Source organism: Dreissena polymorpha, unplaced genomic scaffold (genome assembly GCF_020536995.1).
Source record: "Dreissena polymorpha isolate Duluth1 unplaced genomic scaffold, UMN_Dpol_1.0 chrUn009, whole genome shotgun sequence".
Classification (NCBI taxonomy): Eukaryota; Metazoa; Mollusca; class Bivalvia; order Myida; family Dreissenidae; genus Dreissena; species Dreissena polymorpha.
Genome location: NW_026273323.1, coordinates 760,222 through 788,215, shown reverse-complemented (window position 1 = coordinate 788,215; position 27,994 = coordinate 760,222). Strand labels below are relative to the sequence as shown.

At 35.7% G+C, this 27,994-nt stretch overlaps 1 protein-coding gene and 1 long non-coding RNA gene across 3 annotated transcripts; both read right to left on the bottom strand.

Moving 5' to 3' along the window:
- Positions 1-468: 468 nt before the first annotated feature.
- Positions 469-26,114, bottom strand: LOC127863466 (hepatic leukemia factor-like). 2 transcript variants are annotated; one of them, XM_052403000.1, is made up of 4 exons: positions 25,378-26,114; positions 22,945-23,187; positions 21,297-21,503; positions 469-7,042 (listed from the first exon to the last, which is right to left on the bottom strand). In XM_052403000.1, exons 1-4 carry the CDS (start codon positions 25,475-25,477, stop codon positions 6,726-6,728), a joined length of 867 nt encoding a protein of 288 aa, XP_052258960.1. In that variant the 5' UTR covers positions 25,478-26,114; the 3' UTR covers positions 469-6,725. The 2 variants fall into 2 exon arrangements, with proteins under 2 accessions (XP_052258960.1, XP_052258959.1); XM_052402999.1 differs by having other exon boundaries at positions 21,297-21,512; positions 25,378-26,103.
- LOC127863467 (uncharacterized) lies at positions 16,593-17,782 on the bottom strand. Its single transcript, XR_008041065.1, has 2 exons — positions 17,259-17,782; positions 16,593-17,106 (listed from the first exon to the last, which is right to left on the bottom strand). It is a non-coding gene; the product is annotated as an uncharacterized LOC127863467 (long non-coding RNA).
- Positions 26,115-27,994: the final 1,880 nt, after the last annotated feature.

Genomic DNA, 27,994 nt, shown 5'->3' with positions numbered 1-27,994 from the left:
CTTGTTTTAAATAAAGACAAACAACGAATGTAGTTTGCATACTTTATAGTCAAATACACTCTACATTTGTGATTTCAAGGCATGTATACGAGCCTTGTTATGGTAAAACTGGGCTTAACGCAAGTGTCGTCCCAGAGCCTGTGAACTCCGCACAGGCTAATCAAGGAAGACACTTTCAGCCTAGACTGGTTTATTGCTAAAAACATACTTCCTTTAAACGAAAAATCCCATAAAAGCGGAAAATGTCACTCCTAATTAGTCTGTGCCGACTGCACAGGCTAATCTGGGACATTTCATGCAGATGCATTCAACCCAGGTTTCCCAGCACCAGGCTAACATATTCACATATAGTTCACATGTTTCATAGTAAAGTCAGAATACAGAAGAGTAAATATTATCTATTAGAATTATACTGTATAAGGCATCAAACATCGTTCTGTTGACCCACATTCACAGCTGTGTCAACAGTGTCATACACCAAAAAATCTCTGTTTCGGAATATCTATTTAATCAATCTTAAATGGTGGCTTAATACTTCGGTTTTAGAAACAATTGTGCTTCGAAATACCTGCTAGTGTACTTAGTGTCACTTTCCCTAACATCATTACAGAACGCTGGAACAGAAAACCTATGCAATAAATATACTTAACAGTACACACATTTATATTAATAAAGAACCAAACAAAAAAGGATTTGCCTTAAATTTCCAGCATATTATTATTATGTTTGGATACAATTAACTGAAATTTCTATGAGTGGTGCAAATCTGCCCAACTAATCAACTAGTATTATCCAGTCAGATTCGCAAATTAGATGATTTAACAATAAAGGTACGTTAATAGTGAACATTTCTGACCTAACTGAGCAATTTGTCAGTAACTTGAAAAAAAGTTAGTTTTCAATTCAGCATAAATATTATGGTAACAACACTCGGAATTGACAAGAATTGTAAATACTTTTCATAGTTAATAAGCTCCATCATATGTGAACATCAACTCGGATGCAATATAACAATTTCACCCTCAACTGTCATATTTTTAATAATTTCACCCTCAACTTTCATTTTCTCAACAATTTCACCCTGAACTTTCATATTCTCAACAATTTAAATTTTACCTGTCACAAGCACACTTTCAAAAATACATTTACACAGCAATCAAATAGACACAAGCTTTAAAGTGTGTGTAAACCTCACCGGTTATGATATAATACTGGCACAATAATCAACGAAACACCTGACGAAAAATGGGTATTTGCGTTAAAAAAATGGTTAAAGTTACCACAGGAAAACATAAATGTGAACAATAATCAAATGTTTTTAAAAATAAAAATATGCATGAAAGTGAATTATAAAATCTTCAACATTAGGTATACACAATTTTCTTCCCTTATTCAATTTAAAACTCTTTCATGGCATTGGAAGCTATAAACCAATATTAATACTAAGAAAATAGAGGATTTTATTGTTTGTTGTTTGAGAATGCAAAAAGTATTCAACTGTTCCTTTATTAAATAGCTCTGTAACTGCTGCGCCTGAAATCCCTCCCCACGTTGCGACTTTGTCTGAGGGCATTAAAAGTTTAGGAAAAATAACTAGTTACGCAATAATGCAAGCTATATGCCTACTAAGTCTCATCTTGACACCTTATATACTTGTCAAAATATGTCCCTGAGAAAATTTGAGCAAGCATATTGTCTATTGCAATACAATTATGAAAGCAGGAAATATGTTTTTTACGCACTGCACTTCACCTCATTGAGACTAACCTAAATAGTAATTTCAAAGTTTAATTAACCTAGCTCTTATAGCTTTAAAGATATGCTTCAAACAAAGTTCAAATAATAAAACTAATTAAGGCAATAACCCTCAGAATATGGAAGCAATAGTTATGGCTCTTGTAAACTTCACATCCCTTAGTGAAATACCGGTATACAACTTACAAGCTTCAATTTGATATCTCTAGTTTTGGAGATAATTTAATTTAAATATTCAACTAAACAAAGAACATGTTGTTTTTGATTGTTTAAGTTAAAAAGGGGCATAACTTCAGTATTTCTAACATAATTCATATCAAGAGCAATGCCTAAACGTTGTAGGTTGAAAAATTAAAGAAAACGTGTCCAACCAATTTTTGGTCTACAGATAGGCGTCCAATACACTACTATATACCCTTTTCTATCAAATTTTGAAAACCACTTCACTTAAGTTTAACAAGCAATACAATAATGACATATCAAAGGTCAATAACAACTGCATAACTAAGATACTGTTCACAAAATGTTACTGGTTTTATTATTTTTGAGCAAAAATGTAGAACGCATTAAAGAAATTTTTCATAACAATTAAACTTCAATTGTGCTTCTTTTGGTTCCTTACAAAAGAAATTTCATATCACAAGCAACCTAATTCAAAATACATATACAATTATCATTTCGATAAAAGAGTTACACATTTGACATAAAACATGCATTATGTAAAACAAACATCATACACAGCACACATTTTAAGTGGGATTTCAATCAACACAGCCCGATATGACCGAAGACTTGCAAATATGGGTCTTATGCCATATGTGTCCAGTGCACTCCAGGTTAGCCTGTGCAATCACACAGTCTCGTAAGGAGCTACCCTGTCAATACGTGACAATTCAGCGGACAGCGTAACTCATTACCAGATTGCGTGGGCTAGTCTTGAGTTAAGCTTGCAGCTTACAGCATAAGACTATTTTTTGCATGACACTGGTCATCTAGTATATACATACTCAACAACACAATGGATACAATGTCAATAACTTTTTCACTGAAACTTTGTTTTATACATCAACAAGTAATATCAGAATAGTCACGATTTAAAAAAAATCTGCTTCCAGAGTTTGGTTAAACAAGAGGGCCTGAAAGGCCCAAAGTCGCTCACCTTAGATAAAAAGAAATGACCTGTTCTTTGCAGTCCAAGATATCAATGGAACAAATGTTCTAACCAAGTATCATGAAGAATGAACAACAAATGGCCCTTTTGCGGCCATGTTTTTTTAACAGACCTGAACCATTTTTTAACTCTTCCAAGGTATGTCCAAATTTCATGAAGATTGGGAAAAAAATGTGTCTTCTAAACTGTTCACATGTTGTCACTACATGTATATACATATAAAGAAAACTGCCCCACTCCCTGGCTGCCATGTTTTTTCACTGATCAGGACCATTTTCAAACTCGTACAAGACATCCACATAACTAATGTTTTGACAAAATTTCATGATGATAAGGCAAAACATGTGACTTCTAGAGTGTTCACAACCGATCCAAGCCATTATCGAACTCAACTGTCCTATCCAGGTGTGGTAGTGCGGTCTCCTTTGCTTACGCAAATGAACAGGTCACAGGACAGTTACAAAATGGTGGTTATCACAATAAATAAACTTAATTTGTAGAAATTGTGCTAGTTTACAATGAGTGCATATAACATGTTTACAAATACTAACATAATGCTTTATATCACACATGCATATGAAATTGGAGTATTTAAATATTATCAAAATACAGATGTACATATATAATAATATGGTTATCTGGTATGATAATAAAAACAGAGTTACAGACAATGGTTATATACCCAAATAAAGCTATTGCTACATGTATGCACAAAATCTAAGGCCAAAATGTTATTACCTGAAATGATATAAACAGTTGCAAATATTTAAAGCTTTAGTCCAGAATGAGAATCAAAATTTGCAAAAAGAAACATGCAGAATGATTAAAATCTACAAATAAGTAATCAATATAATACTTCATCTGACAAAATACAAATAACATGACTTCACAACAGCAGCCTACAACAAATAACATCCCGTCGACAAAAAATGCTAGTCATTAAGAAACTCAACAAATGAAATACACTACAGGTCATCTAGAACAAAATGAAATACACTACCTTTCTTGAACAAAATGAAATACACTACCGGTCATCTAGAACATTGAAATACACTACCGGTTATCTAGAACAAAATGAAATACACTACCGGTCATCTAGAACAAATGTGTGCCTTACTCTGGGATATCAGGGCTTAATGCATGTGCTAAAATTTTGTCGCAAATTAAACAAAGCAGTGTGCTCTAACTGCATTTTTTGCCTAGGGCCTGACTCTTCATAGCAAAAAATCAGTTTTGGTGGAGAGTGTCATCCCTGATTGCCAGGCGCACGGGCTAACCTGGGATGACATTTTATGCATATGCATTAAGCCATGTATTCCCATAGCCAAGCTCATAAACATATTGCAAAACATCACTGGGTGGTTTGTTGTAAAAATGAGTAATATGATAACATGAAATACATCAAATATCCCTGAAGTTTTTTTGAGCCGATTGTACTAAATGACTATAATTTGAATACATTAATACAATAATACCCGTAACAAAAAGATGATTTATATTTATATTCAAGGACACTCATATTGAAAAGCAACGAAAATATCTAAAACTACCAACTGCTGATTGAACTACGGGGAAATGCAACTCAAATAAAATAAAGTAACATTTGTTGCTTGTAATATCAACAACAAATAAATGACATGAACAATGTGGTTCAGGTTTTTTTCTTGATTATGTGGAAAAAAGAGGAAGAAAGGGATTTATAAAATGTTGCTTAAATAATGTGCGATACATGATGTTGTATTCGCATGTACCTCATTTTAGGATTACATAATTCCCGGTGTTATGACCAAGCACTGTGCTTTACGGACCTGTACCAATAATTTATTTCAGGGGCTGTAGTCTTAAGGTGTGTTTCTTTTTTCCAAATGAAAACAAAAAATGATCAATGAACTGAGAACACATACATCTATAAAAAAAATCTGAGATCGAACTGTTAACTTCCAACAATTTGCTGGCATTAAAAAACATATGAAAATCAAAAAGTGAAAACAAATTATTTTAAAGTATCAGAATTTCAAATTTTATGGCCCTGTCTATCCACATTCAGGGATAATAGTTTTTGAAAACCAATAGCCAATTGTGCTTGATATTTTCACGGGTCACATGAACTTTTCAGGGGTCAAAATACTGAAATCTAGATATTAGTTGATTGCTCTACAAATATTGCTTTGTATAACTTTTAGTATATCTTGCTTAACAAAAAACCAACTTTTTGTATAATAAAACGTACGTTTTATATTAATTTCATGGCAACATTTGCATTAAAATGATGCATAGAAGATAATTTGGGGGAGTCAAAAGTGACAAAATTTAACAAGAAACCGTCGGAGACGGGTGATGCTCCCCAAAGGTTTTTTTTGTCACAATATTGCACTATAAATTCAGATAAAAGGAAACGTCTTGAGGGCACAGTAGTTGGGGAGACAAGAATTTTTAATAGAAAATTTCAAAGGGCCATAACTCTGTGAAAAATCATCCGACCAGAACCTGCTGATAATATGCACATCTCCTCTTGGTAGTAGAGCTTCCCATAAAGTTTCTTCCTATTTTGTAGCACATACGGATCAATGATTAAAACCTAATAAACAAACATGTTTCAAGTAAGAATGCTGGGGAGGTAACTGACCAAGGTCTCCCATTCAGTGTTATCAAGCATGAATAGCAACACAAACAAGCGGCCCCATTTCACTATCTTAAAACTATTAATTTTTCCAAAATAAATGTCTAAAAATTCCAAAAAGAAGATTCCAAAATGTTGGACATATTTTGAATGTAACAGAAGGGCAAACAACTACAGTCACTTTAGCCCTTTATTTCTAGCACAGGTACTACAGTTGCTGAGAAATTGCCCGGACAAGAAATGCACTATATGTTCAGTTAATGGAAAATTTCAAAGGACCATTACTCTGTGAAAAATCATCCAAACAGAACCCGCTGATAATATGCAAATCTCCTCTAGGTAATGAAGCTATCCATAAAGTTTCATTCAATTCCGGTCATCAGTTGCTGAGAAATAGCCCGGACAAAAATGGTGCACTGACAGACACACAGACACACGGATGGACAGACAAATCGGCGACTATATGCTCCCCCCCCCCAATTTTTTTTTGGGGAGAGCATAAAAATGCTTGCATCAAAAAGCAGGAATCTGCTTCAATTAAAAGCCCTGACATTATAGTAAAACTATTTTTTTAAACATTATCACCTGTAAAAGAATATAACCAGTAACATAAACATCTCAACAGCACTAGCAGTTAAAAAGCACAAGTGCAAACAATAACAACAACCTCTTGTTTATAAGTAACTCAGACAATATATTATATATCCCAGAATACATTTAAATATTTGACTGTTGTTATTTAATTTGCTTTGAAAATACAGGCATACAGTAGATAAATGTATTATACACAGTATCTGTTAAAATACTTGTTTTAAAAGTAAAACCCATAACTAACAGCAATAGTTCTAGCATAGTAACATGATGCCTTATCAATACGGCTATAAGGCATAATAATGGCTTTAAAAACTGTATAAACCCATAAAATATAAAATATAGGCAACATTTAAGAAAATTGTACATACAAGACCCTGAGTGTAACTTGAGAAGACATTAAAAACTGGGATTAAAACAATCGGTCAACAAACATAGCACAAACTCAACAAAGAACTGCGAAGAGCAGTTATCACAGCAGCAAAAATGCTACCAGAAATCTTTTCTTTAAAAAATCTTATAACAAGGTATGGTTTTAACAAAAGCAAATAATGTTTACAATCAATATATACTACAACAAATCAAAACTCAATGTCTTGCGGTCGAACGTTTTTGCAACAAAAGCTGTCTCAGAGAATTCGCCTCTTCACGTAAAGTGCCGACTTGAGCGCGCAAAATTGCATTTTCTTTTTCGAGAAAACTTGCTCGAATTGCTATCTCATCTTCGCGTGCTTTGCGGGAATCCCTGGATTTTTTTGCTGCATTGTTGTTGCGTTTTCGTCTCTCAAAATATTTGTCGTCCTTCTGTTCGTCTGGGATCGCCTTCTTTTCACTACGAGGTCTCTTCTGAGAGTGGGACATGGCAGCCAAGGCACGGGCAAATGTTGGGTTGCTGCTTTCTGGCACTGAAAAAAACAACATGTTGGTTTAATTTAAATATGGGATGTGTAATCTTTAGTTTTAAGTTCAAAACCTGTATGATATATGTTTATAAATTTATCTTATTGATATTGATTTTTGTTAATTGATGTAGAGTCTTATCTGTTTCATAAAAAAAAAAACATATCTAGATTTTCCCTTCTGAGGATTGAACTTTGATATCTAGGTTGCAAAAGTCGCAATGCTTTTTAGCAGACCTCATATTCACTACTATCTGTGTAAGTCTTAAAATGTAGTTAACATTGCTAATGGCTGAATCCTACATGTACCCTGGGCTAGTTTTCCAGTAAAAATGACAAGATTCAAGATTTCTTGCAGAGAAAAACACAACAAATGTAAAACATAGCAACAAACTTTTCAAAAAGGAAACAATTGAAAAATATTCCTAAGGTATGACCCTGTTACCATAACGCTCAGTATTTGTTACATTTTTTTATACTTATTTGTAACTCCATTGCACACTGAACCGGTGTTCTTACTGCATTTTTACTGCAACTCAAGATGCAGCAGTATTGCCATGTAAATAAGTCTTTCGTCTTGAGAACATAGTAAAGACGAACACTGAGATTTTTCATACTGACAGCATCCTTGCTAGGAAGTAAGGAACACTGATGACCCCATTAACCTAGCAGCAACACAGTAGATAAATGAGGAACACTACAGGGACGCACAAAAAAATCTTCATAGACGGCCAGATATTTTCCAGCTATCTTACTGTGTTCTTAGTTGGTCTATGGTGTTCTTATTACAGTGCAAACGCCAAGGTCACAGTAAGGCTTTAAATACATGCCAAGAAGGTAAACACCATGATGTCAGATGATCGCTGCATGAACGCCAAAATATAAAAACATAAAAGCAGTGAAAATGCTTGGGATGTGGTGAGAATGCTGCGTACAGCCTCACAAAAAAGGTATCAGGACACTGGTTCAAGTTTTGATGGTATTTGGAATTAAGAAAGGAAAACACTACTGAGTGGGGCTATTGGAGTTTTCCAAAAACTGGCTTTTGGTCATAGTAAGGATGCCATGAATGTCTTTGACCTGTACATGAAATTGCATTGAGCTGTAATAACTGTGTGGCTAGGCATAACGTATCATAACAAGTACTACAATTAATTTCAGGAATGACTGACATTAAATTAAGTACAATTAAATAAAAATATTAAGATTAAACAATGAGGGATCATCTCACTTATTTATTTCATAAAATACAAGAGCTGTCACCATAGGATGACATATGACCCGAAAAAAGCAGATTTCGGAACCTAAACGCAGACCCTCAGTTCAAGGTCAAAGGGGTCAAAATTTGTGTGCTAGGGAAGGGCCTTGTACATATACACATGCATACCAAATATGAAGGTTACATCTGAAGCCACAAAGAAGTTATGAGCATTTTAAGAAACCTAAACGCAAACGGTGACGGACAGACAGACAGACAGACAGACGGACGGAAATGCAATAACTATATGCCCACCTTCAGGGGCATAAAAAGCAGGGTTCAAATTAATTAATGTAGCAACAAACATGCATATAGTATAAACTCTTATACACAGGTACATTTTTTTTCACAGGTATTGGCTTTCAATTAAGTGTGCACTACATAACCTTCTAAATATATTGTTTACATAAGTATGGGCATTATTATTGTAAAGGCTCCTAACATCAATTCACTCAGCAGACTAGTTCACAATAGCAGTGATGTAACTGAATGGTTCAATAGTTTACCAAGCATTATTATTGCATGAGTAACCAAACTTGGTTACAATAATTGAGCAAAATCCACTTATTAAGAACAAAACACACGATTTTTTCCTGTGACCATTGTGAAAATTATAAAATGAACAACAGATAGTATACTTTTGGTAATATTCACTTTATTTTTAAGAACTTGAGCAGCCTTAAAAACTTTTTTGAGTCAGTTAAGAAGAATACATTTTGAAAGAATCAAGAAAAGTGAACTAATCATGTTCACTTGCGGCTTAGTTTTAAGCTACATGTACTCTTAGCAAACCAAATTATGTTTTATGTTAACAACAGCCTCAAACATTTGTAATTCTTGTGGCAATAGTTGTTATTCCAATACAAGGGTGAGAGTTAAACTCAAAGGTTTACATAATTGAAATTTTACAAATCACATCTCATGATTATTTATTCATTACCCTAAAAAGAATTGAGTTTTATTGGATGAGTCTTATCTGCTATAAACATCATTAGCAACTTTTTGCATGTTTAACATGATTGACTTTTGATAAGGCACATTCAATTATCAATTTTTAAAACTGTCGAGTGACTGATATATATCTTTTACCCCACATTGACGACACTGAAAACGGGTTAGCTCCTAATCCCTGAGGCGAGGAACTTCCATAGTTTCCGAACCCGGAACTGAATGCTGTAATGCTTCCCATATCCGAACCTCCATTCATAATGTTCTGACCCGGAAAATATGTCCGCGTGCACTCCAAAAATCTCTCAATCATATCTCCCATGGCTGCCCTGGTTTCAAAGTTTCCAAAAATCTGTCAGAAGTATTCGCAGATTTCTAATGTTTTTCCCTAATCACTGTCAGAGGTAACTCTTCTTTTATTTTGTTTAAATTGATTTCTTGTATAACATTTTTAGACCTTTACTCTTATATTACTCTCTTCATATTAATCAAATTTCTAAAACTTCACAACTATTTGGCATAATGTGACTTTTTGCTCACACTATTCAGCATAATGTTATTTTCTTCTATATTGCAATTATGCAATTAAGTAACTCTTTATTTACTTCTGTGAAGTTTTTCCCAGCAACAAATCCCAGAATGCATTTAAATGCTCAACAGTTTATCTAATCTCATTTGTTGAAGTGTACATATACAGAGAGTTTTTTTGTTTCCTTTCATTTAAAAGCCTTTCTCATTGTGGAGTCATTCACTTTAGTATTCTCAACAAGAAAAAACAGTAATTAGTACAAATCAAATCACTCAAATCAGTTATAATCCAAAACATTAACTGTTTGGTAACTATGCTTCTGATGAACAACTTGCAAGTGTTGGCTAACATTGGCTGGCCAAAAGGTGATATCTAGACAGCCATAATTGAATATGTATTGAATAAAATGCAGTAACGTTACTTAATGTTACGTCATTGCGCAACATTACGCAATTAAGTAATGATGTTAATAATAGCTGTACCTCCAGGGGTTTGGCCAATACACACAATAATACAAACAATCTAGGATTAAATAAAATACTTGTCTAAGGAGATTACTGAAGCACTTTATGTTTAAATCAGAATTAAGACAGATGTTGCTATCCATTTCAATATATTTTGAGGCGCAAATATTAATACCATGGCACAAATTCAATTCGGTTTTTTTCCTCAGCTTGAGACAAACAAGGAAACAGATCACATAAATGTTTGCTTTTAAATCTGTAACTGTCAAAAAGCAGACAGGACCACTTCACAAGTTCAATTTGAGATCTGCATAAGGAAGACACATGATATATTGCAGTATTTTTCATCAAAATCAACACATTAAATTTAATTTTTTTCCCAATTTAAACTCATGTTTATTCTGTAGAATTTATTTTTATTTTCTAAACATTCACAGCTATCAACAATTTTTCCCTTAACAGTTTTAGTTGATTTTGAACACAAGCTCACAGATAATGTGCACTTAAATGAGAATTTAAAATTTCACATAATTTCAGTTATTATCATAAAAAATGTATACACAAACGGGGACTGTATGTACATTTCATTAATAAAGATTTTAACGATACTAGCATCTTTGTTCATGGGCCAGCAAAAAGTGACCAGGGGGGAGCGTTTATAAACATTATTATTAAATTAAGCTAGGAAAGAATCCCAAAGTTTACAGGGTGTGCTAAAAAAGAGTGCAGTGGAAAGCCTCACTAGTGATTTGATATTTATTAACAAGAACTTAATTACATATGAGACACGCTCTGTGAAAAGAGACTGCGCAGGCTTATTTAGGACACAAGCAGATGCATTAAACCCCTTTTTCACAGAGCGAGGTTCATTTGATCTTATCTGGTCGTCAATATGAGCTGCCACAACAATGTTTAATTTCAATTATCTACCATAACTTTCCTCATAACGTAAAAAGCTATTTGTATATACAGAAATGCTTTGAAAGTATACCCTTCCAGTGTACCATAATAAACAGACTCAACAATGTCTTATCAAAGCTTCTTTTCTGTAAATCATTTGGTGGAATTGACTGCTTCATTTTTACAGACTTATAATCCTGCCTTGATCCAGTATTTCATCATGAGCATATGCAGTTGTGAGTTATTCACTAGCAAACAACTTACAAAGTAGACAAAATTTCATGTGGTTTAGAAGTAATATGATTAACCCAACAAAAATAGTATCTTTAATCTTTTTTGTAAGAGATGATAAATTTATCAAAAATATTCATTAATAAAATAAATATTGTGCAGTGCTCCAGCTAGGCCTAAATGGAATGGCACCCAGCCCTTCCGAAGCCCCGCCCTGCCCTTCCGACAATTAATTTATAAATCTATTATTACATTGTAATTAATTTACTCCTTGTTGTAGTCATTTTATTTGCATGGTTTAATAATAATGGGAATAATATATTCTAACAATTATTAATAACATAAAAGTTAATATGCAACAGACAACAGGGAGCATTCCAGATACGCCTGCGCGCTTGCAAGTGCCCTTTTGACAAAATACTGCGTGTCAAAAGCGCCCTTTTGACAAAAAAAAGCCCCCCCTGCCCTTTTCAAATCCTTGCTGGAGCACTGATTATGTATATAAAATGTTAAATTAACTAATTTTGTACAAGTAAAAGATATATTGTCAAAACAATAACTGCATACAAACATAACGTATTTGACATGTTGAAGAAGAGAATATTTATTTGTATTTAAATTAACACATGTTGTTTCGCCTACTTAGGTTGCTATACTTTGTTGCATAAATAGACAGTGATAAAATTGAATTGAATAACTGTCCACACCCACCCCTGTGTTTATTTTGTTGTGATGAAAAATTTGATAATTGCATGTTTGCAAAAAAAGTAAGTATTAGTCAATTTTACAGCTTTGCATTTCAAATAAAAATCTTAGTAACAATTACGGCAAAAAATAGTTAACTACACAATGAACAACTTTCCTTCATAAAAAATGAATACAGTGGAAATTTCATTTAGCTAATTGGAAATATGATTATGACATCAAACTTAGTAATTTTCTCACACGAATCTGTTTATTTCATGTTCTCATATTTTTGTAATATTCTGTCTTTACTAAATGTACATCTACTAGTATACTTAAGCAATTTTTTAAATAGTTTTAACTGTATGTTTAAACAGTATTCATGCAAGCATGGACAGGGTTTCATTTTTTTTAAGGTTAAAAATATCCAATTTAACATTCTGTTTTTGTAGTTAAATCAATTTAAATGATGAAAGTATATAAACAGGTGTCTACTTAACTTAAATTTTGTCCCAATTAATAAATTATAACTTGCCAGACTGCAGATGATTCATTGTTAAAAAAGCAAATTTTATTCCAACATTGATGGCTTATTCCAACTAGTATGTTTTATACATTCTTTTCAGATTTTAATGTCTTCATTAATATAGACACTGAACAAGTTTGATAAATCGGATGAAAACTGTGGACTTAATGATCGCATAAACAAGACAAGATGTGTTTGTGAAACACAATGTCCCCCTATATGATGTTTGACCTTGTAGGATGACCTTGACCTTGTGAAGGATGACCTTGACCTTTCACCACTCAAAATGTGCAGCTCCATGAGATACACATGCAAGCAAAATATCAAGTTGCTATCTTCAATATTGCAAAAGTATTCATAAAATAAGCGATTTGGGCCGCATATATTTGACCTCTGACCTTTAAGGATGACCTTGACATTGACCTTTCACCACTCAAAATGTGCAGCTCCATGAGATGCACATGCATGCCAAATATCAAGTTGCTATCTTCAATATTGCAAAAGTATTTATAAAATATATAACAGTTAATAATGACCATGTCAGACATCACTGACAACCAAGGCCTGTGGTTTAAAAGAGATCATAACCAGAGTTGATCAAGAATCTATGGACATAAGTCCACAGGTATGTAATGAACATCAAAGAAATTATAATATTATCATTTAAAAAAAAACTTTGACAAATCAATCATTTGGGTTATAAATAATCAAAATAATAAATCTGTACAATAACTGTGAAAAGAACTTCAATTCTTGGTAAGGAAATATATAATATGAGATTTATAATTATATAAATTACTTCCCTTGAATATAAATGTCTGTAACAAATCTCTATTTTTAGAAGCAAATAATTAACTACTGTGACTTTAGATGCACCACTCAAAATGTGCAGATCCATGAGATACACATGCATACCAAATACATGTATATAAAGTGGCTATGTTCAATATTGTATAATTTTCTCCCTTTTTAAAGCTTATTTCTTCTCTTAAATCTGTATCTTTTACCATAGACCGTAGAGGATGACCTTGACCTTTTACCACAATGTGTTTGTAAGAAACACAATGCCGCCTACTGCGCCGCTTTGATTTATTTAACAACAAGAGCTGTGTTTGTGAAACACAATGCCCCCTACTGTGCCGCTTTGAAGCCATATATTTGACCTTTGAACCTGAGGATGACCTTGACCTTTAACCACTCAAAATATGCAGCTCCATGAGATACACATGCGTGCCAAATATCGAGTTGCTATCTTCAATTTGACCTTGAGCTTGAAGGATGACCTTGACCTTTCACCACTCAAAATGTGCAGCTCCATGAGATACGCATGCATGCCAAATATTGAGATACTATCTTCAATATTGCAATATTTGACCTTTGAAATTAACCTTGAAGGATGACCTTGACCTTTCACCACTCAAAATGTGCAGGTCCATGAGATACACATGCATGCCAAATATCAAGTTGCTATCTTCAATATTGAAATTTTTTTACCTTTGACCTTACCCTTGAAGGATGACCTTGACTTTGACATTTCGACACTCAAAATGTGCAGCCCCATGAGATATGCATGCATGCTAAATATCGAGTTGCTATCTTCAATATTGCAAAATGTGACCTTTGACCTTGACCTTGAAGGATGACATTGACTCTTCACCACTCAAAATGTGTAGCTCCAAGAGATATGCATGAATGCCAAATATTGAGTTGCTATTTTCAATATTGCAATATTTGACCTTGACCTTGAAGGATGACCTTGATCTTTCACCACTGAAAATGTGCAGCCCCGTGAGATACACATGAATGCCAAATATCAAGTTGCTATCTTCAATATTACAAAAGTTATGGGCAATGTTAAAGTTTTTGGATGGACGGACAGACTGACTGACAAACAGACAGACGGATGGACAGACGGACAGTTCAAAAACTATATGCCACCCTTCGGGGGCATAAAAAAGTCATGGCGAATGATAGTTTTCGTACGGACGGATGCCATATACTTGACCTTTGACCTTGAAGGATGACCTTGACCTTTCACCTTTCAAAATGTGCAGCTCCATGAGATACACATGCATGCCAAATATAAAGTTGCTATCTTCAATATTGAAAAAGTTATGGCCAATGTTAAAGTTTTTGGACAGACGGACAGACGCAATATATTTGACATATGACTTTGAAGGATGACCTTCACCTTCACCTTTCACCACTCAAAATGTGCAGCTCCATGAGATACACATGCATGCCAAATATCAAGTTGCTATCTTCAATATTGAAAAAGTTATGGCCAATGTTAAAGTTTTCGGACGGACGGACAGACGCCATATATTTGACATTTGACCTTGAAGGATGACCTTGACCTTCATCTTTCACCACTCAAAATGTGCAGCTCCACGAGATACACATGCATGCCAAATATCAAGTTGCTATCTTCAATATTGAACAAGTATGAAACATATAAAAGCAATATGTCAAAGGATATAGGAAATATTTAAGGTAGTACCCAAACTTTAACATAGATTTATCAATAGTATACATATTCTAAGTATAAAGGGGCAATAATTATGACAAATGGTTGATAGAGTTGTCTGCTCTTGTTTATAGATTGGGGTGATGTTGGTTAACAAGTATGCAAAATATGAAAGCAATATGTCAAGGGACAATGAAAATAAATGGGGTAGTACGAAAATGTTAACATTTGCACGCTAACGGAAACGGCACAGAAATGGAACGCCGACGTGAGTAGGATAGCTCCACTATATATATTTCATATATAACACTTGAGCTAAAAAGACCATTGAAATCCAAAACTCACAAAGCCAAAGGCACCATTTGCAACCAATTAAGCAAATTAATAACAAATAAACACAAAGTGTGACGGAAAGACGGACAGACGGATGGACAGTCCGAGCACTATATGCCTCTCCTTCGGGGGCATAAAAAAGAGCTGTCACCATGGGATGACATATGCCACCTATAAACGCTTTGATAGAAGTTATGAGCATTTATCTAAACCTAAACGCAGATTTTGAAACCTAAACACGGACTGTAAGTTCATGGTGAAGGTCACAGGGGTCAAAATTTGTGTGCGTATGGAAAGGCCTCAGCATACCAAATATGAAGGTTATATCTCAAAAGAACATAGAAGTTATGAGCATTTTTCGAACTTAAACACAGATTTCAAAACCTAAACGTGGACCCTTAGTTCAAGGCCAAGGCCACAGGGGTGAAAATTTTTGTGCGTTTGGAAAGGCCTCGTCCATCTACACATGCATACCAAATATGAAGGTTATATCTCAAGGGACATAGAAGCTATGAGCATTTTTCGAAACTTAAACGCAGATTTCGAAACCTAAACGCGGACCCTAAGTTCATGGTCAAGGTCACAGGGGTGAAAATTTTTGTGCGTATGGAAAGGCCTCGTCCATATTCACATGCATACCAAATATGAAGGTTATATCTCACCGCACATAGAAGTAATGAGCATTTTTCGAAACTTATACGCAGATTTCGAAACCTAAACACTGACCCTAAGTTCAAGGTCAAGGTAACAGGGGTGAAAATTTTTGTGCGTATTGAAAGGCCTCGTCCATATACACATGCATACCAAATATGAAGGTTATCCAGGGGTTTCGCTGTCAATCGCCATTCGGTGCTAAATTTTTAAAAGTGGCTCCAGTTTTTTAAAAGTGGCGAATAAAAAAAATGGTAAAATCCTATCCGAAAATGTACTGCGAATCAAAAGCACGCGACCGCGCATTAGCGGCCAGCATCTGTCAGTTTTAAATATTGATTTACGACGATGTAAGCGACCTACAGTGCAGATTGCAATCGCTGAAGCGTGTAAATGTTACAAACGGTGTTTTTACTGCTATTGTCAAGTTTTATGGGGGTTATTATCGGATTAACAGCTCCTTTATGATATTGAGCAATAAATCAAGTAACATGGGGACAAACTGTCACGACGATCAATAATTATAATGATTATTAGGGCCACTATATCTTTTATCAAAACCATGAGGCAGGCAAAAGCATTTAATTTCTCCACAAAAACAAATACAAACTTGTTTCAACAGGTATTTGTGAGCATTTCTGTTTAATAGTTTCATTATTATAATGTTCTGGAAAGGATATAATTTGATTAAGATACCAACAATTTCTGAAATAACAAGATGCGTTTGTGAAACACAATGTCCCCTTATATGATGTTTGACATTGTAGGATGACCTTGACCTTGTGAAGGATGACCTTGACCTTTCACCACTTAAAATGTGCAGCTCCATGAGATACACATACATGCCAAATATCAAGTTGCTATCTTCAATATTGCAAAAGTTTTCATAAAATAAGCGATTTGGGCCACATATATTTGACCTCTGACCTTGAAGGATGGCCTTGACCTTTACCTTTCACCACTCAAAATGAGCAGCTCCATGAGATGCACATGCATGCCAAATATCAAGTTGCTATCTTCAATATTGCAAAAGTATTCATAAAATGAGCAATTTTGGCCACATATAATTGACCTCTGACCTTGAATGATGACCTTGACCTTGACCTTTCACCACTCAAAATGTGCAGCTCCATGAGATACACATGCATGCCAAATATCAAGTTGCTATCTTCAATATTGCAAAAGTATTCATAAAATGAGCGATTTTGGCCACATATATTTGACCTCTGACCTTGAAGGATGACCTTGACCTTGACCTTTCACCACTCAAAATGTGCAGCTTCATGAGATACACATGCATGCCAAATATGAAGTTGCTATCTTCAATATAGCAAAAGTTATTGCAAAATGTTAAAGTTGGCGCAAACAGACCAACAGACAGACAGGGCAAAAACAATATGTCCCCCACTACTATAGTGGGGGACATAAAAACAACACTGCATTAATGCACCTGATTTACAATATCGATGCCTGTTGATTATAATCAACAATTTATGCTATTTAAAATGAAAATAACTTCAATCACAACCATATACAATTTATTATCCATAATTCAGAAGTTGGTATTTAATAATGAATGAGTGCTTGTTCAATATTTATTTTACTAGGTTTGCACTACAAACAGTTTTTTTTAAGGTGTTTAAGTCCTGAGCTGTTTATAATTGCAATTATTACATAGATGCCGATGGCTTGTATAAGATCAATCCTTTAATTGTGCATATGGTGTTAATATGTAAATTCATTCAGGAAAAATGATTTACAAATTACAATTTATAATTACATGATAAGAGTTCCATGCATGCAAGTTTGGAAATCCTGCGACTAAAACTGTGACCTAATTTAATCAATACAAAATCTCCCTCAACAAAAGCGCTGTATTTGAACCACTTGTTTGTAAGTTCAGTCCAAAATAAGATTTCATGCTACTTAAATGCTATATTTGCCATATGTTATCACATTACAATCACGCGCTACACCTATACTATCAAAATAATCATTTCAACGGTGTCATAACCCCTCGTAAACTGAGGTTTGCCTCACCAAAGATGGGCATTGCATAGGGACACCAAAGATAACACTATCTAAACTTGAAAATCAACTGATGTAAAATGAATTCTACATGTTTAAACCTTACACAATATATCTGATAGACTTAATTATAGAACATTAATATGGAAAGGCAACAGTCGAGAAATAAAACAGACTGTACACTTAAATTTGTTGAAAATCAAAGCAAACATTTAAATATTCAACACATATATAGAGACAAAATAATCCAGTTACTCTCAATTGTTGCTTGTTTGTTTTGTTGTTGTTGTGCACAATCATATAATTCATAAAAATATGTTACACACAATGTACATTTACCTATATGACAGGTACGGTATGTCACTTCTGATGATATTTTAACAGTTTCTTTTAATGATATGCTACCACACCAGCAATTGTATTTTCCAATTGGGAAAAGTACCTGTACCATATCAAATTGAGAAAAGTACCCGTACCATATCAAATTGAGAAAAATTACAGCAAACCCTGAAATTGGGAAAATTTGCTTTGTGAAATCTTCAGTTTGGGTTTTTTATTGCTTGTTATAAATTGCACAAATCAATTCAAATATTTATTTAGTTTTATATGCATTTTGGCTTGAAATGTTCAGTTTATGATTTCATTTTATTTGTTAACTTGCCGATAATTAAGTTTTGGAACAAAAGTGACCAAAATATCCCTCCTATTTGTAATTTTTTAGACAGTAAATAGGAACTTTATAAAGAATATAAATAATCACTTCACACAATGACATTAAAGCTGAAAAATCATTTTCACCTTCAAACGGAAGATTGAAGTCACCACTTCACCAGCCACACAGTTCCTTTTCTAATACCCTAACATAAAGCAAAACAAGAGAGCTTTTATGGCTAAAAGTGCCTGTCTAAAAACAGACAATTTTAGAGACCAGCGCTTCTAAGATTTGAAACTAGATACTGCCACCACAAAATGGACCTTCAAATAATTGTGCAAAATTTAGCCATAATATCAAACTTTATGCCAGTTAAAGACAAAATTTTCTCCCAATCCTTACCATAGTTACCAAGCTCTACAGTCTTTACCATGGATCTCAAGCTTAGTTAACAGAATCGCAACACTGTTCAGGTTGTATGCGTACCTGAGTGGTAAAGGTTTACTAAATTAACTAGAAATGGCCCGGCAGAGGCTGACGCGTATCCCCACTCCGCATGTTTGACCCAGGGGCGCCCCAGGGTTGGTAATGGGGCCATGCATAGTTGAGATTGACCGTATTGTAATAAGAGAAGTTCAGTATCAATTAGAAGTGAATCAGTGAAGAAATGAAGAAATTATTGTAAAAGGCAATTTTGGGTGGACGTGGCCTATGTGGGCGGGGCGCCCCAGGGTTAATAATGGGGCCATACATAGTTGAGATTAACTGTATTGTCATAAGAGAGGTTCAGTATCAAATTGAAGTAGATCGGTGTAGAAATTAAGAAATTATAGTAAAAGGCGATTTTGGGTGGGCGTGGCCTATGAGGGCGGGGCGCCCCAGGATTGGAAATGGGGACATGCATAGTTAAGATTGACTGTATTGTCATAAAAGAGGTTCAGTATACATTTGAAGTGAATTGATGTAGAAATGAAGAAATTGTAGTAAAAGGCAATTTTGAGTGGGCGTGGCCTATGTAGGCGGGGTGCCCCAGGGTTGGTAATGGGGCCATGCATAGTTGAGATTAACCGTATTGTCATAAGAGAGGTTCAGTATCAATTTGAAGTGAATAGCTGTAGAAATGAAGAAATTCTAGTAAAAGCAATTTTGGGTGGGCATGGCCTATGTGGGCGGGGCGGGGCGCCCAAGGGTTGGTAATGGGGCCATGCATAGCAGAGATTGACCATATTGCCATAGAGAGGTTCAGTATCAATTTGAAGTGAATCGGTGTAGAAATAAAGAAATTATAGTAAAAGGCAATTTTGGGTGGGCGTGGCCTATGTGGGCGGGGCGCCCCAGGGTTGGTAATGGGGCCATGCATAGTTGAGATTGATCGTATTGTCATAAGAGAGGTTCAGCATCAATTTGAAGACAATCGATGTAGAAATGAAGAAATTATAGTAAAATAACCTAAAACAAGAGTGCCAAACTGTCACAAGATACGCCCCTTTTAAGGCTTTGGACAACTTGATAACTTTACCATGACCCATATTTGAACTTGACATACGTATCATCTAGACACAACTTCTGACCAAAGTTGATGAAGATCTGATGAAAACTACTTCACTAAGAGAGCGGACACCATGCTAAATGCTTGAAATGCACTAAGTGACCTCGTGACCTAGTTTTTAATGAGGCATAACCCATATTTGAACTTGACCTACATGTAGATATTGTCTAGACACAACTTCTGACCAAATTTGGTGAAGACCGGGTGAAAACTACTTCAATTAGAGAGCGGACACCATGCTAATGCTTGAAATGGTTAAGGTGACCCTGTGACCTAGTTTTTGACCCAGCATGACCCATATTCGAACTTGACCTAAATATTGTCTAGATACAACTTCTGACCAAGTTTGGTGTAGATCGGATGAAAACTACTTCAATTAGAGAGGGGACACCATGCTAAATGCTTGAAATGCACTAAGTAACCCTGTGACCTAGTTTTTAACCCGGAATGACCCATATTCTAACTTGACCTAGATATTGTCTAGATACAACTTCTGACCAAGTTTGGTGAAGATCGGATAACAACTATTTGAATTAGAGAGCGGAAACTGCACTGCTGTGGACGCCGCCAAGGTAAAACTATAATACATCCCGTTTTTTTTAACGGGCGTATAAAAATGAGTACAAATCTCTGACCCGGTCCCACCCCAACCCCATAACTTTTGACCCAGGGGTCAGATCAAAATTCAGAATAGAGCACGTCGCACATATGCACATAGCTACCAAGTGTGTAAGTTTCAAGATTTTAGTGCTAATAAAGTAGGAGATAATAGTGGCCAGGATGGACGGACGGACAGAAAGACGGACAAACGGCGAAGATAACCACAATATCCCCACGCTTTTCAAAAAGTGTGGGGATAACTAGTTCTTAAGGTGCAGATTACACAAGTTGAGCCTATATATATATAACGTTATGCCAGTTAAGAAAGAGACATTTGTCTTCAAATTCTTACAATTATTCATCTAAGCAACGCTTCACATTTATGAACTTATAGCTTATGATAAACTAACGAAAACCTCCATCAGAATGAGGTTTCTTACAGGCAGGTATTTCTATAGTCGGTGGCTGTGCAGGTGTCTCAGAGAGGCTGCTCCTACCATGGCTGACACGTTTGTCTGAAATGCGTCTCATTGGCACTGGCTTTGCGAGGAGGTTGTGGTTGAAGGAAGACGGCATGCCAACCATGGACGCCGGGTGGGAGTTGCTATGGTAACCATGGTGGGTGTTGTGAGCTTCTTTCTGCTCTTCTGGGCTCCCTTGAGGGAAAAATGCGACCATTTCATTTTGGCCATGACAAGTATACAATCATAACAAAAATTTGAGTTGCTTACTATTGACATAAATTGAATCAAGCAAATTCCTTAAATTGATATCCCCCACTATGTAAATGTTGTTTATGGATGGATGCAAACACCTAAATATACAAAATAATCATAAAACAAGGGCTATTTGTAAAACATGCATGCCCCCCATATGGGCTGTCCGTTGTAGTGGCAGCCATTGTGTGAATACGATTTTTGTCACTGTGACCTTGACCTTTGACCTAGTGACCTGAAAATCAATAGGGGTAATCTGCAAGTCATGATCAATCTACCTAAAAAGTACCTATGAAGTTTCATGATCCTAGGCGTATGCGTTCTTGAGTTATCATCCGAAAACCATTTTACTATTTCGGGTCACCATGACCTTGGCCTTTAACCTAGTGACCTCAAAATCAATAGGGGTCATCTGCGAGTCATGATCAATCTACCCATGAAGTTTCATGATCCTAGGCGTATGAGTTCTTGAGTTATCATTCAAAAACCATTTGACTATTTCTGGTCACCGTGACCTTGACCTTTGACCTAGTGACCTCAAAATCAATAGGGGTCATCTGCGAGTCATGATCAATGTACCTATGAAGTTTCATGATCCTAGGCCCAAGCGTTCTTGAGTTATCGTCTGACAACCACCTGGTGGACGGACCGACAGACAGACCGACCGACAGACCGACCGACATGAGCAAAGCAATATACCCCCTCTTCTTCGAAGGGGGGCATAAAAATATTTATTGTAGGGTGTATAATGCATTGCAATTCACCTGATTGAAATCTTTTCACTTCTGATATAATATTTTATGGTGAAATCTTGTTGTGTACTTGACATACAGTCAGCAGATATAGCCCAAAACAGTTACATCATACAAAACAAAAAAGGGCAATAACTCTTATTTAAACAAGGGCAGGGTTATGATTCTAAAGGCATTAAGCATGGCACTGATTGAAAGCAATCAAGCTTCATGTTCATATCTTATATAGTTTCTGAGATACAGCCCTGAAAAGTTTGTGACAGACGGATGGACTGACAGACTATGCTTATTCTATATCCTAATGTCTTTGGCAGGGAATAATATTTTAAAGCTTAAAAGTTTAATCAATGAAATTTTTAATTTGCACATGCACACATACTTTTTAAAGGTCTGTGACTGGTTCGGTAAACTGGCCCAATAAAAATAAGATATGCAAGCCTAAATATTCTGAAGTTTGATAGACAACAAGAGAATTTTTACTGTTTTACTAACCAGTAATCATACTGGATGACATTCTATATAGTACATGTACATAGAAGACAAGTGTAGGATTATGCTAGATCATAGATGAACACCACATGAATACTTCATCTACATGTACTGTAAGACTAGCCACTCACCAGGGGGTGTGGGTGGTAAACCTTTTTCGGATTTCATCGCGAAGTTTACTGCATTTTCATACGAAGCCGCTGCCGAAGCCTGGGACATCATTCCCGCCAGCAGCATCTCTTGGTTGCCATGGTTACTCACTGACATGGCCGACATGGCCAGGGAGTCCATGATATGCGAGGGTAGACTCTGGGCAAACTGCTCCATGTAAAAGCCTGCAAGGGCTTTGCTGCTGGCACTGTGGTGGCCATCCCCTGAATGGATGGGATTCAGGGATTTTTTTTTCAAGATATGTAATAATTCAGGGACCGTATTCACCAAACCATTCTTAGACTTAGGAATAAAGAATAGACTAAGAACCAAGAAAAATGCGTTCAGTGTTTAAATGTATACAAGCTAGTCCACTGGTGATAATTTGATTCACGAAATGTAAAAAAAAAACAAGAGGGCCGAGATAGCCCTAGTTCGCTCACCTGAGAGGAGTCGGTTCATTAAATCTTTACCAAACGTCAAACTTGACCTAGATATTGTCCAGACAAACATCCTGGTCAAGTTTCATCATAATTGAACCAAAACTTTGGCGTATGGAGTGTTTTTGTTTTTGTAAGATTTTACCTGGTGACCTATATTTTTAGTTGACCCCCCCCCCTTACCAAACATCAAACTTTGCTTAGAAAAATAAATATTTTGACCAAGATTCATAAAATCTGAAACAAAATTGTGACCTCTAGAGTGTTAACAAGGATTTTGTATAAAACATGTACAATGAAAATTTGGACAATCCAAGGGCATTCATTATGGGATTATTTATGTGATTTTGCTTATTATCAAACTTGACTGAGATCTTTCATCAACTTTCATAAAGAATGCTTGAGAAGTGTGAATGCTAGAGTGTTAACAAACCAAATGTGGACGAACGGACGGCGGATAAAGACCAATTCTAAAACCTCTCCTCATCAATCAGGTTAGCTAAAAAGTGTGTTTCACTGATCTGAGCCATTTTCCAACTTGTCCGAGAAATCAATAAAACCAATGTATCGACTAAATTTCACGATGATTAGGCAAAAAATGAGACTTCTATCGTGTTCAATCACAAGGTTTCTCTCTAGTCACACTAGGAAAACTATTTTGAACATTTGCAAACTCATCTGAGATATATATAAAACGAATCATTGCACCAAGTTTCATGATGATTGGGCAAAAAATGTGACTTTTTTACTATATAAATATAAGAAAACTCCCCCCCCCCCTCCCCCGGAAGCCATGTCATTCAACTGACCGGAATCATTTTTTTAACTCAACTCTCGTATCAAAGAAACAAATGTTCTGACCAAATTTCATGAAAATTGGGCCAAAAATGTGACTTCTACAGTGTTCACATGTTTTCACTATATACATATATCGAAAAATGCCCGGCCCACTGGTGGCCATGTTTTTTCACCGATCTAGACCATTTTCGAACTCGTCCGAGAAATCAATAAAACCAATGTTTTGACCATCTTTCATGATGATTGGGCACAAAATGACTTCTAGAGTGTTTACAAGGTTTCTCTATAGCCAAATAAGGAAAACTTCCCCGCACACTGGCGGCCATGTTTTTCAACGGACCAGAACCACTTTTAAACTCAACTAACATTTCATTGAGACAAACATTTTGACAAAGTTACATGAAGATTGGGCATGAAATGTGACTTCTACAGTGTTTACAAGTTTTTTACTTTTTTTGACCTAGTGACCTAGTTTTTGACCCGACATGACCCAGTTTCAAACTCAACAAGATTTAATTGAGACAAAGCTTCTGACCAAGTTTCATGAAGATCGGACAAAAAATGTGGCCTCTAGAGTGTTTACAAACAAATGTGGACGGACAGATGGACGGACAGACAACGGCCAAAGACCGGTCACAAAAGCTCACCATTTGATTAGGGTCATTCATGGCATAAAACTAATAAAAACTGTGTATTTAAATACATATGCAAACAAATATGTAACAAACAAACCATATTTATATAGTTTATATACAACGTCAACTTATTTTCATTTTAATGTATTGGGCACGAAATGAGCCGGTGATAATTGGTTATTTTATCACTGCATCCTCAGTGAAACAAACTCACTGGCGACCAGTCTATAAACGGCGCTATGTAGGTCATGTCATGGGTCAGTGCGTGCTGACCATCCCACGTTCGCAAAATGGCCTCCAAATTACGCCAGCGCGCAAGCAATAGCATGGTCATCAAGCCATATTCGTTGTTTTACCCTTAACAGACGTTAAAATACAGCCTTCGAAATATATGCTGCAAAATCTGATAGCATAGAAGCAAGTTAAGCGTTTTCACGACTGATTATATAATGGTTATTTTGTTATGCATTTAGAGGTAACAGTCGAAGGGCAGAGGTTAACATACATGAAAAAGATGAGAGCGCGTAAAAACAATATTTACCTAGGTTGTCCGCTAGACCTCTGCCGCTATATCCGGCCATCTGTTGCAGCATGGCACTATCAAGCTGACCGGGAAAATCACAGAAAGTTCCATCACTCATTTTGGAAAATTGAAGAACAATTAAAGCATGTTACACACTGATTAACAAGATAGCCATTACGTCATTTCGGCCAATTGACACAACCTGTGTACTGAATGCGCAATAGGGCAACACCATGTTGATGTGGGGAATGTACTATGACGATAGCAATGGATTCGTAGTTTTACTCGACGGATTTTATTTACGAACTTTAATTAATGTACTTTTAAAACGTTTACTTAATACGTTGCCAGTTGTACTTTAGCAGTGACTTGTTTAATTGATAAAGTACTGTCCGGTCAATGTGAACTCCCCATGTTTGCTTCAGTTGGACCAGTCCACAACTGACCAGTCACGTGATACACTGGACACTACAGAGAGGCGCCTTAGGGCGGACTTACAACAACTTCCCTTTCCTTGAATACAGAAGATCGACAATTTTGACACAGAACACAAACTTTTATTAATTGTAAATTCAATAAACACCCTGTTTTATTGCATAACTTGTTTGTTTAAACTAATTAAAGTAATGTCAACAACTACTATGAAGACATGGTATAAGGTTACACGTAACCATGTTTATAGAAAATAATTAAGTGCATAGGCATGAATATTTGCATATTACATTTTATAATTAGTTAATGATCTTATTTTAAAGGTAACATGCAATTAAACTTAAACTAAGTCACTCGAAATAATGACGATTATCAACCGAATACGACTCTCTTGATGATTTGGCTGTGTTTTATTTTATTTATTCAGTAGATATGAAATAACAAACTAATATCATTGATAAGTAAATATTTATCATAACGTATACCGGTAGCTATTTTCTCGTGTATCGAAACATTTAAAGAATACTGCCCCTCTTTCTATTTCAAGAAAATTCCAATATATTGTTTCTATCGTCTTCAATTTAATTTTCAATATCGCTGGTATATTATAGTGTAAATTATTATTGTGTGAACAATAATATAAACTTGCGTTTGGGCAAAAACGTACGGTAGATAACTACGTCTCTGGTTTGGAGAAAGTGCGCGATTTTCGGCGAATATCATGAAATTTGGCGTGAATCCTAAGCACAATTGCCAAATGTTACAACTGCGACTGCGCGGGATAACCATATCGGAGTACGGGTCGCACGAGCCGCGCTTGTGCCTGTTATATTTTGGGAACCGAACCATATTTTCTAAAAACATAATTACATAAGTGACTTTAACAATATTTTTCACTTGTCTGCGACTCCAAAGAAAAGATGCCATTGACTGCAAACATTATTAGTCTTGTGGCCGCAATCATTATCAATAAATCAGTCCACGAGATTGTAGGAGGCCTGCGAGAATCGGCGGGTAACTGCTTTGATTCTAAGTGAAACACGATGTTATTTTCCACAGTCATACTTTAAACATACAGATTACCGGTACATATCATTTATCAAAACGATATCCAGTAAATGCTTGATAAATAAATTTTGCAAAAGAAAAAAAGCGAGACAAACCATTTTCATTCTTTTTATGAAAGGTTTAACCGAAATACTGATAAAATTAATTTCGATATATTTTTTAAACGCGTATCTTAGTTAACTCAATGAAATGCTCAAGTTTTGTTTGTATGTGGTTTTTTTTATAACTTGTACACGCAAATTGTTTAGAGTCTCATTCTCAAATTGAAAAGTCGTTTGAATGAAAGTTTAGTAATGGCGTAAAACAAGTAGAGATCATTAACATTAAGTGCTTTGACACACGTTTATCATTGGATTGACTATGATCAAACTGAAAACCGTGCGTTCTGCATACCAGACACTATTTTTATGAAAACTTGATTATTTGGCCCATCAAAAAATTAGCTGACTTTTAAGATCAACTCATTTCTGTACAAACTTTTTGCGAACATAAAAATAATGTCAGAATGTATCGGGTCTCTGCAAAAATATATTTCCTACCCGAGGACTGTGGCGAATTGGCGAGTTGACCGTGCTAGCCATACTTACATGCACAGCGTTTGCTTGCAAATATATAACCTAAGGAATACCGTTAGGGTCATCGTGGTTACACTTTAAAATCCAGAGGGCGACAATTCGATAGTGCGATAGAACGATGGCGACATTGCGATAGTACGATGACGACAGTGCGAAAATACGATGGCGACAGTACGATAACGCGATAGATGGCGACAATGCGATAATAAGATGGCGACGATACGATGGCGACAGTGCGATAGTACGATGGCGACAATGCGATAATACGATGACGACAGTGCGATAATACGATGGCGAAAGTGCGATAGTACGATGGCGACAATGCGATATTACGATTGCGATAATGCGATAATACGATGGCGACAGTACGATGGCGACAGTGTGATAGTATGATGGCGACAATGCGATAATACGATGACGGCAGTACAATTACGCGATAGTACGATGGCGACAATGCGTTGATACGATGGCGACAGTAAGATATGACTATCGCATTGTCGCCATCGTATTGTCGCACTGTCGCATTGTCGTCATCGCACTATCGCGTTGTCGCTTTGTCG

Coding starts and splice junctions, on each gene's coding strand:
- LOC127863466 (XM_052402999.1), bottom strand. CDS start 25,477: ATGAGTGATGGAACTTTCTGTGATTTTCCCGGTCAGCTTGATAGTGCC. Junction 23,188..25,377: donor AGGTCTAGCGGACAACCTAG/GTAAATATTGTT, acceptor CCATCCATTCAG/GGGATGGCCACCACAGTGCC. Junction 21,513..22,944: donor TTTACCACCCACACCCCCTG/GTGAGTGGCTAG, acceptor TTTTCCCTCAAG/GGAGCCCAGAAGAGCAGAAA.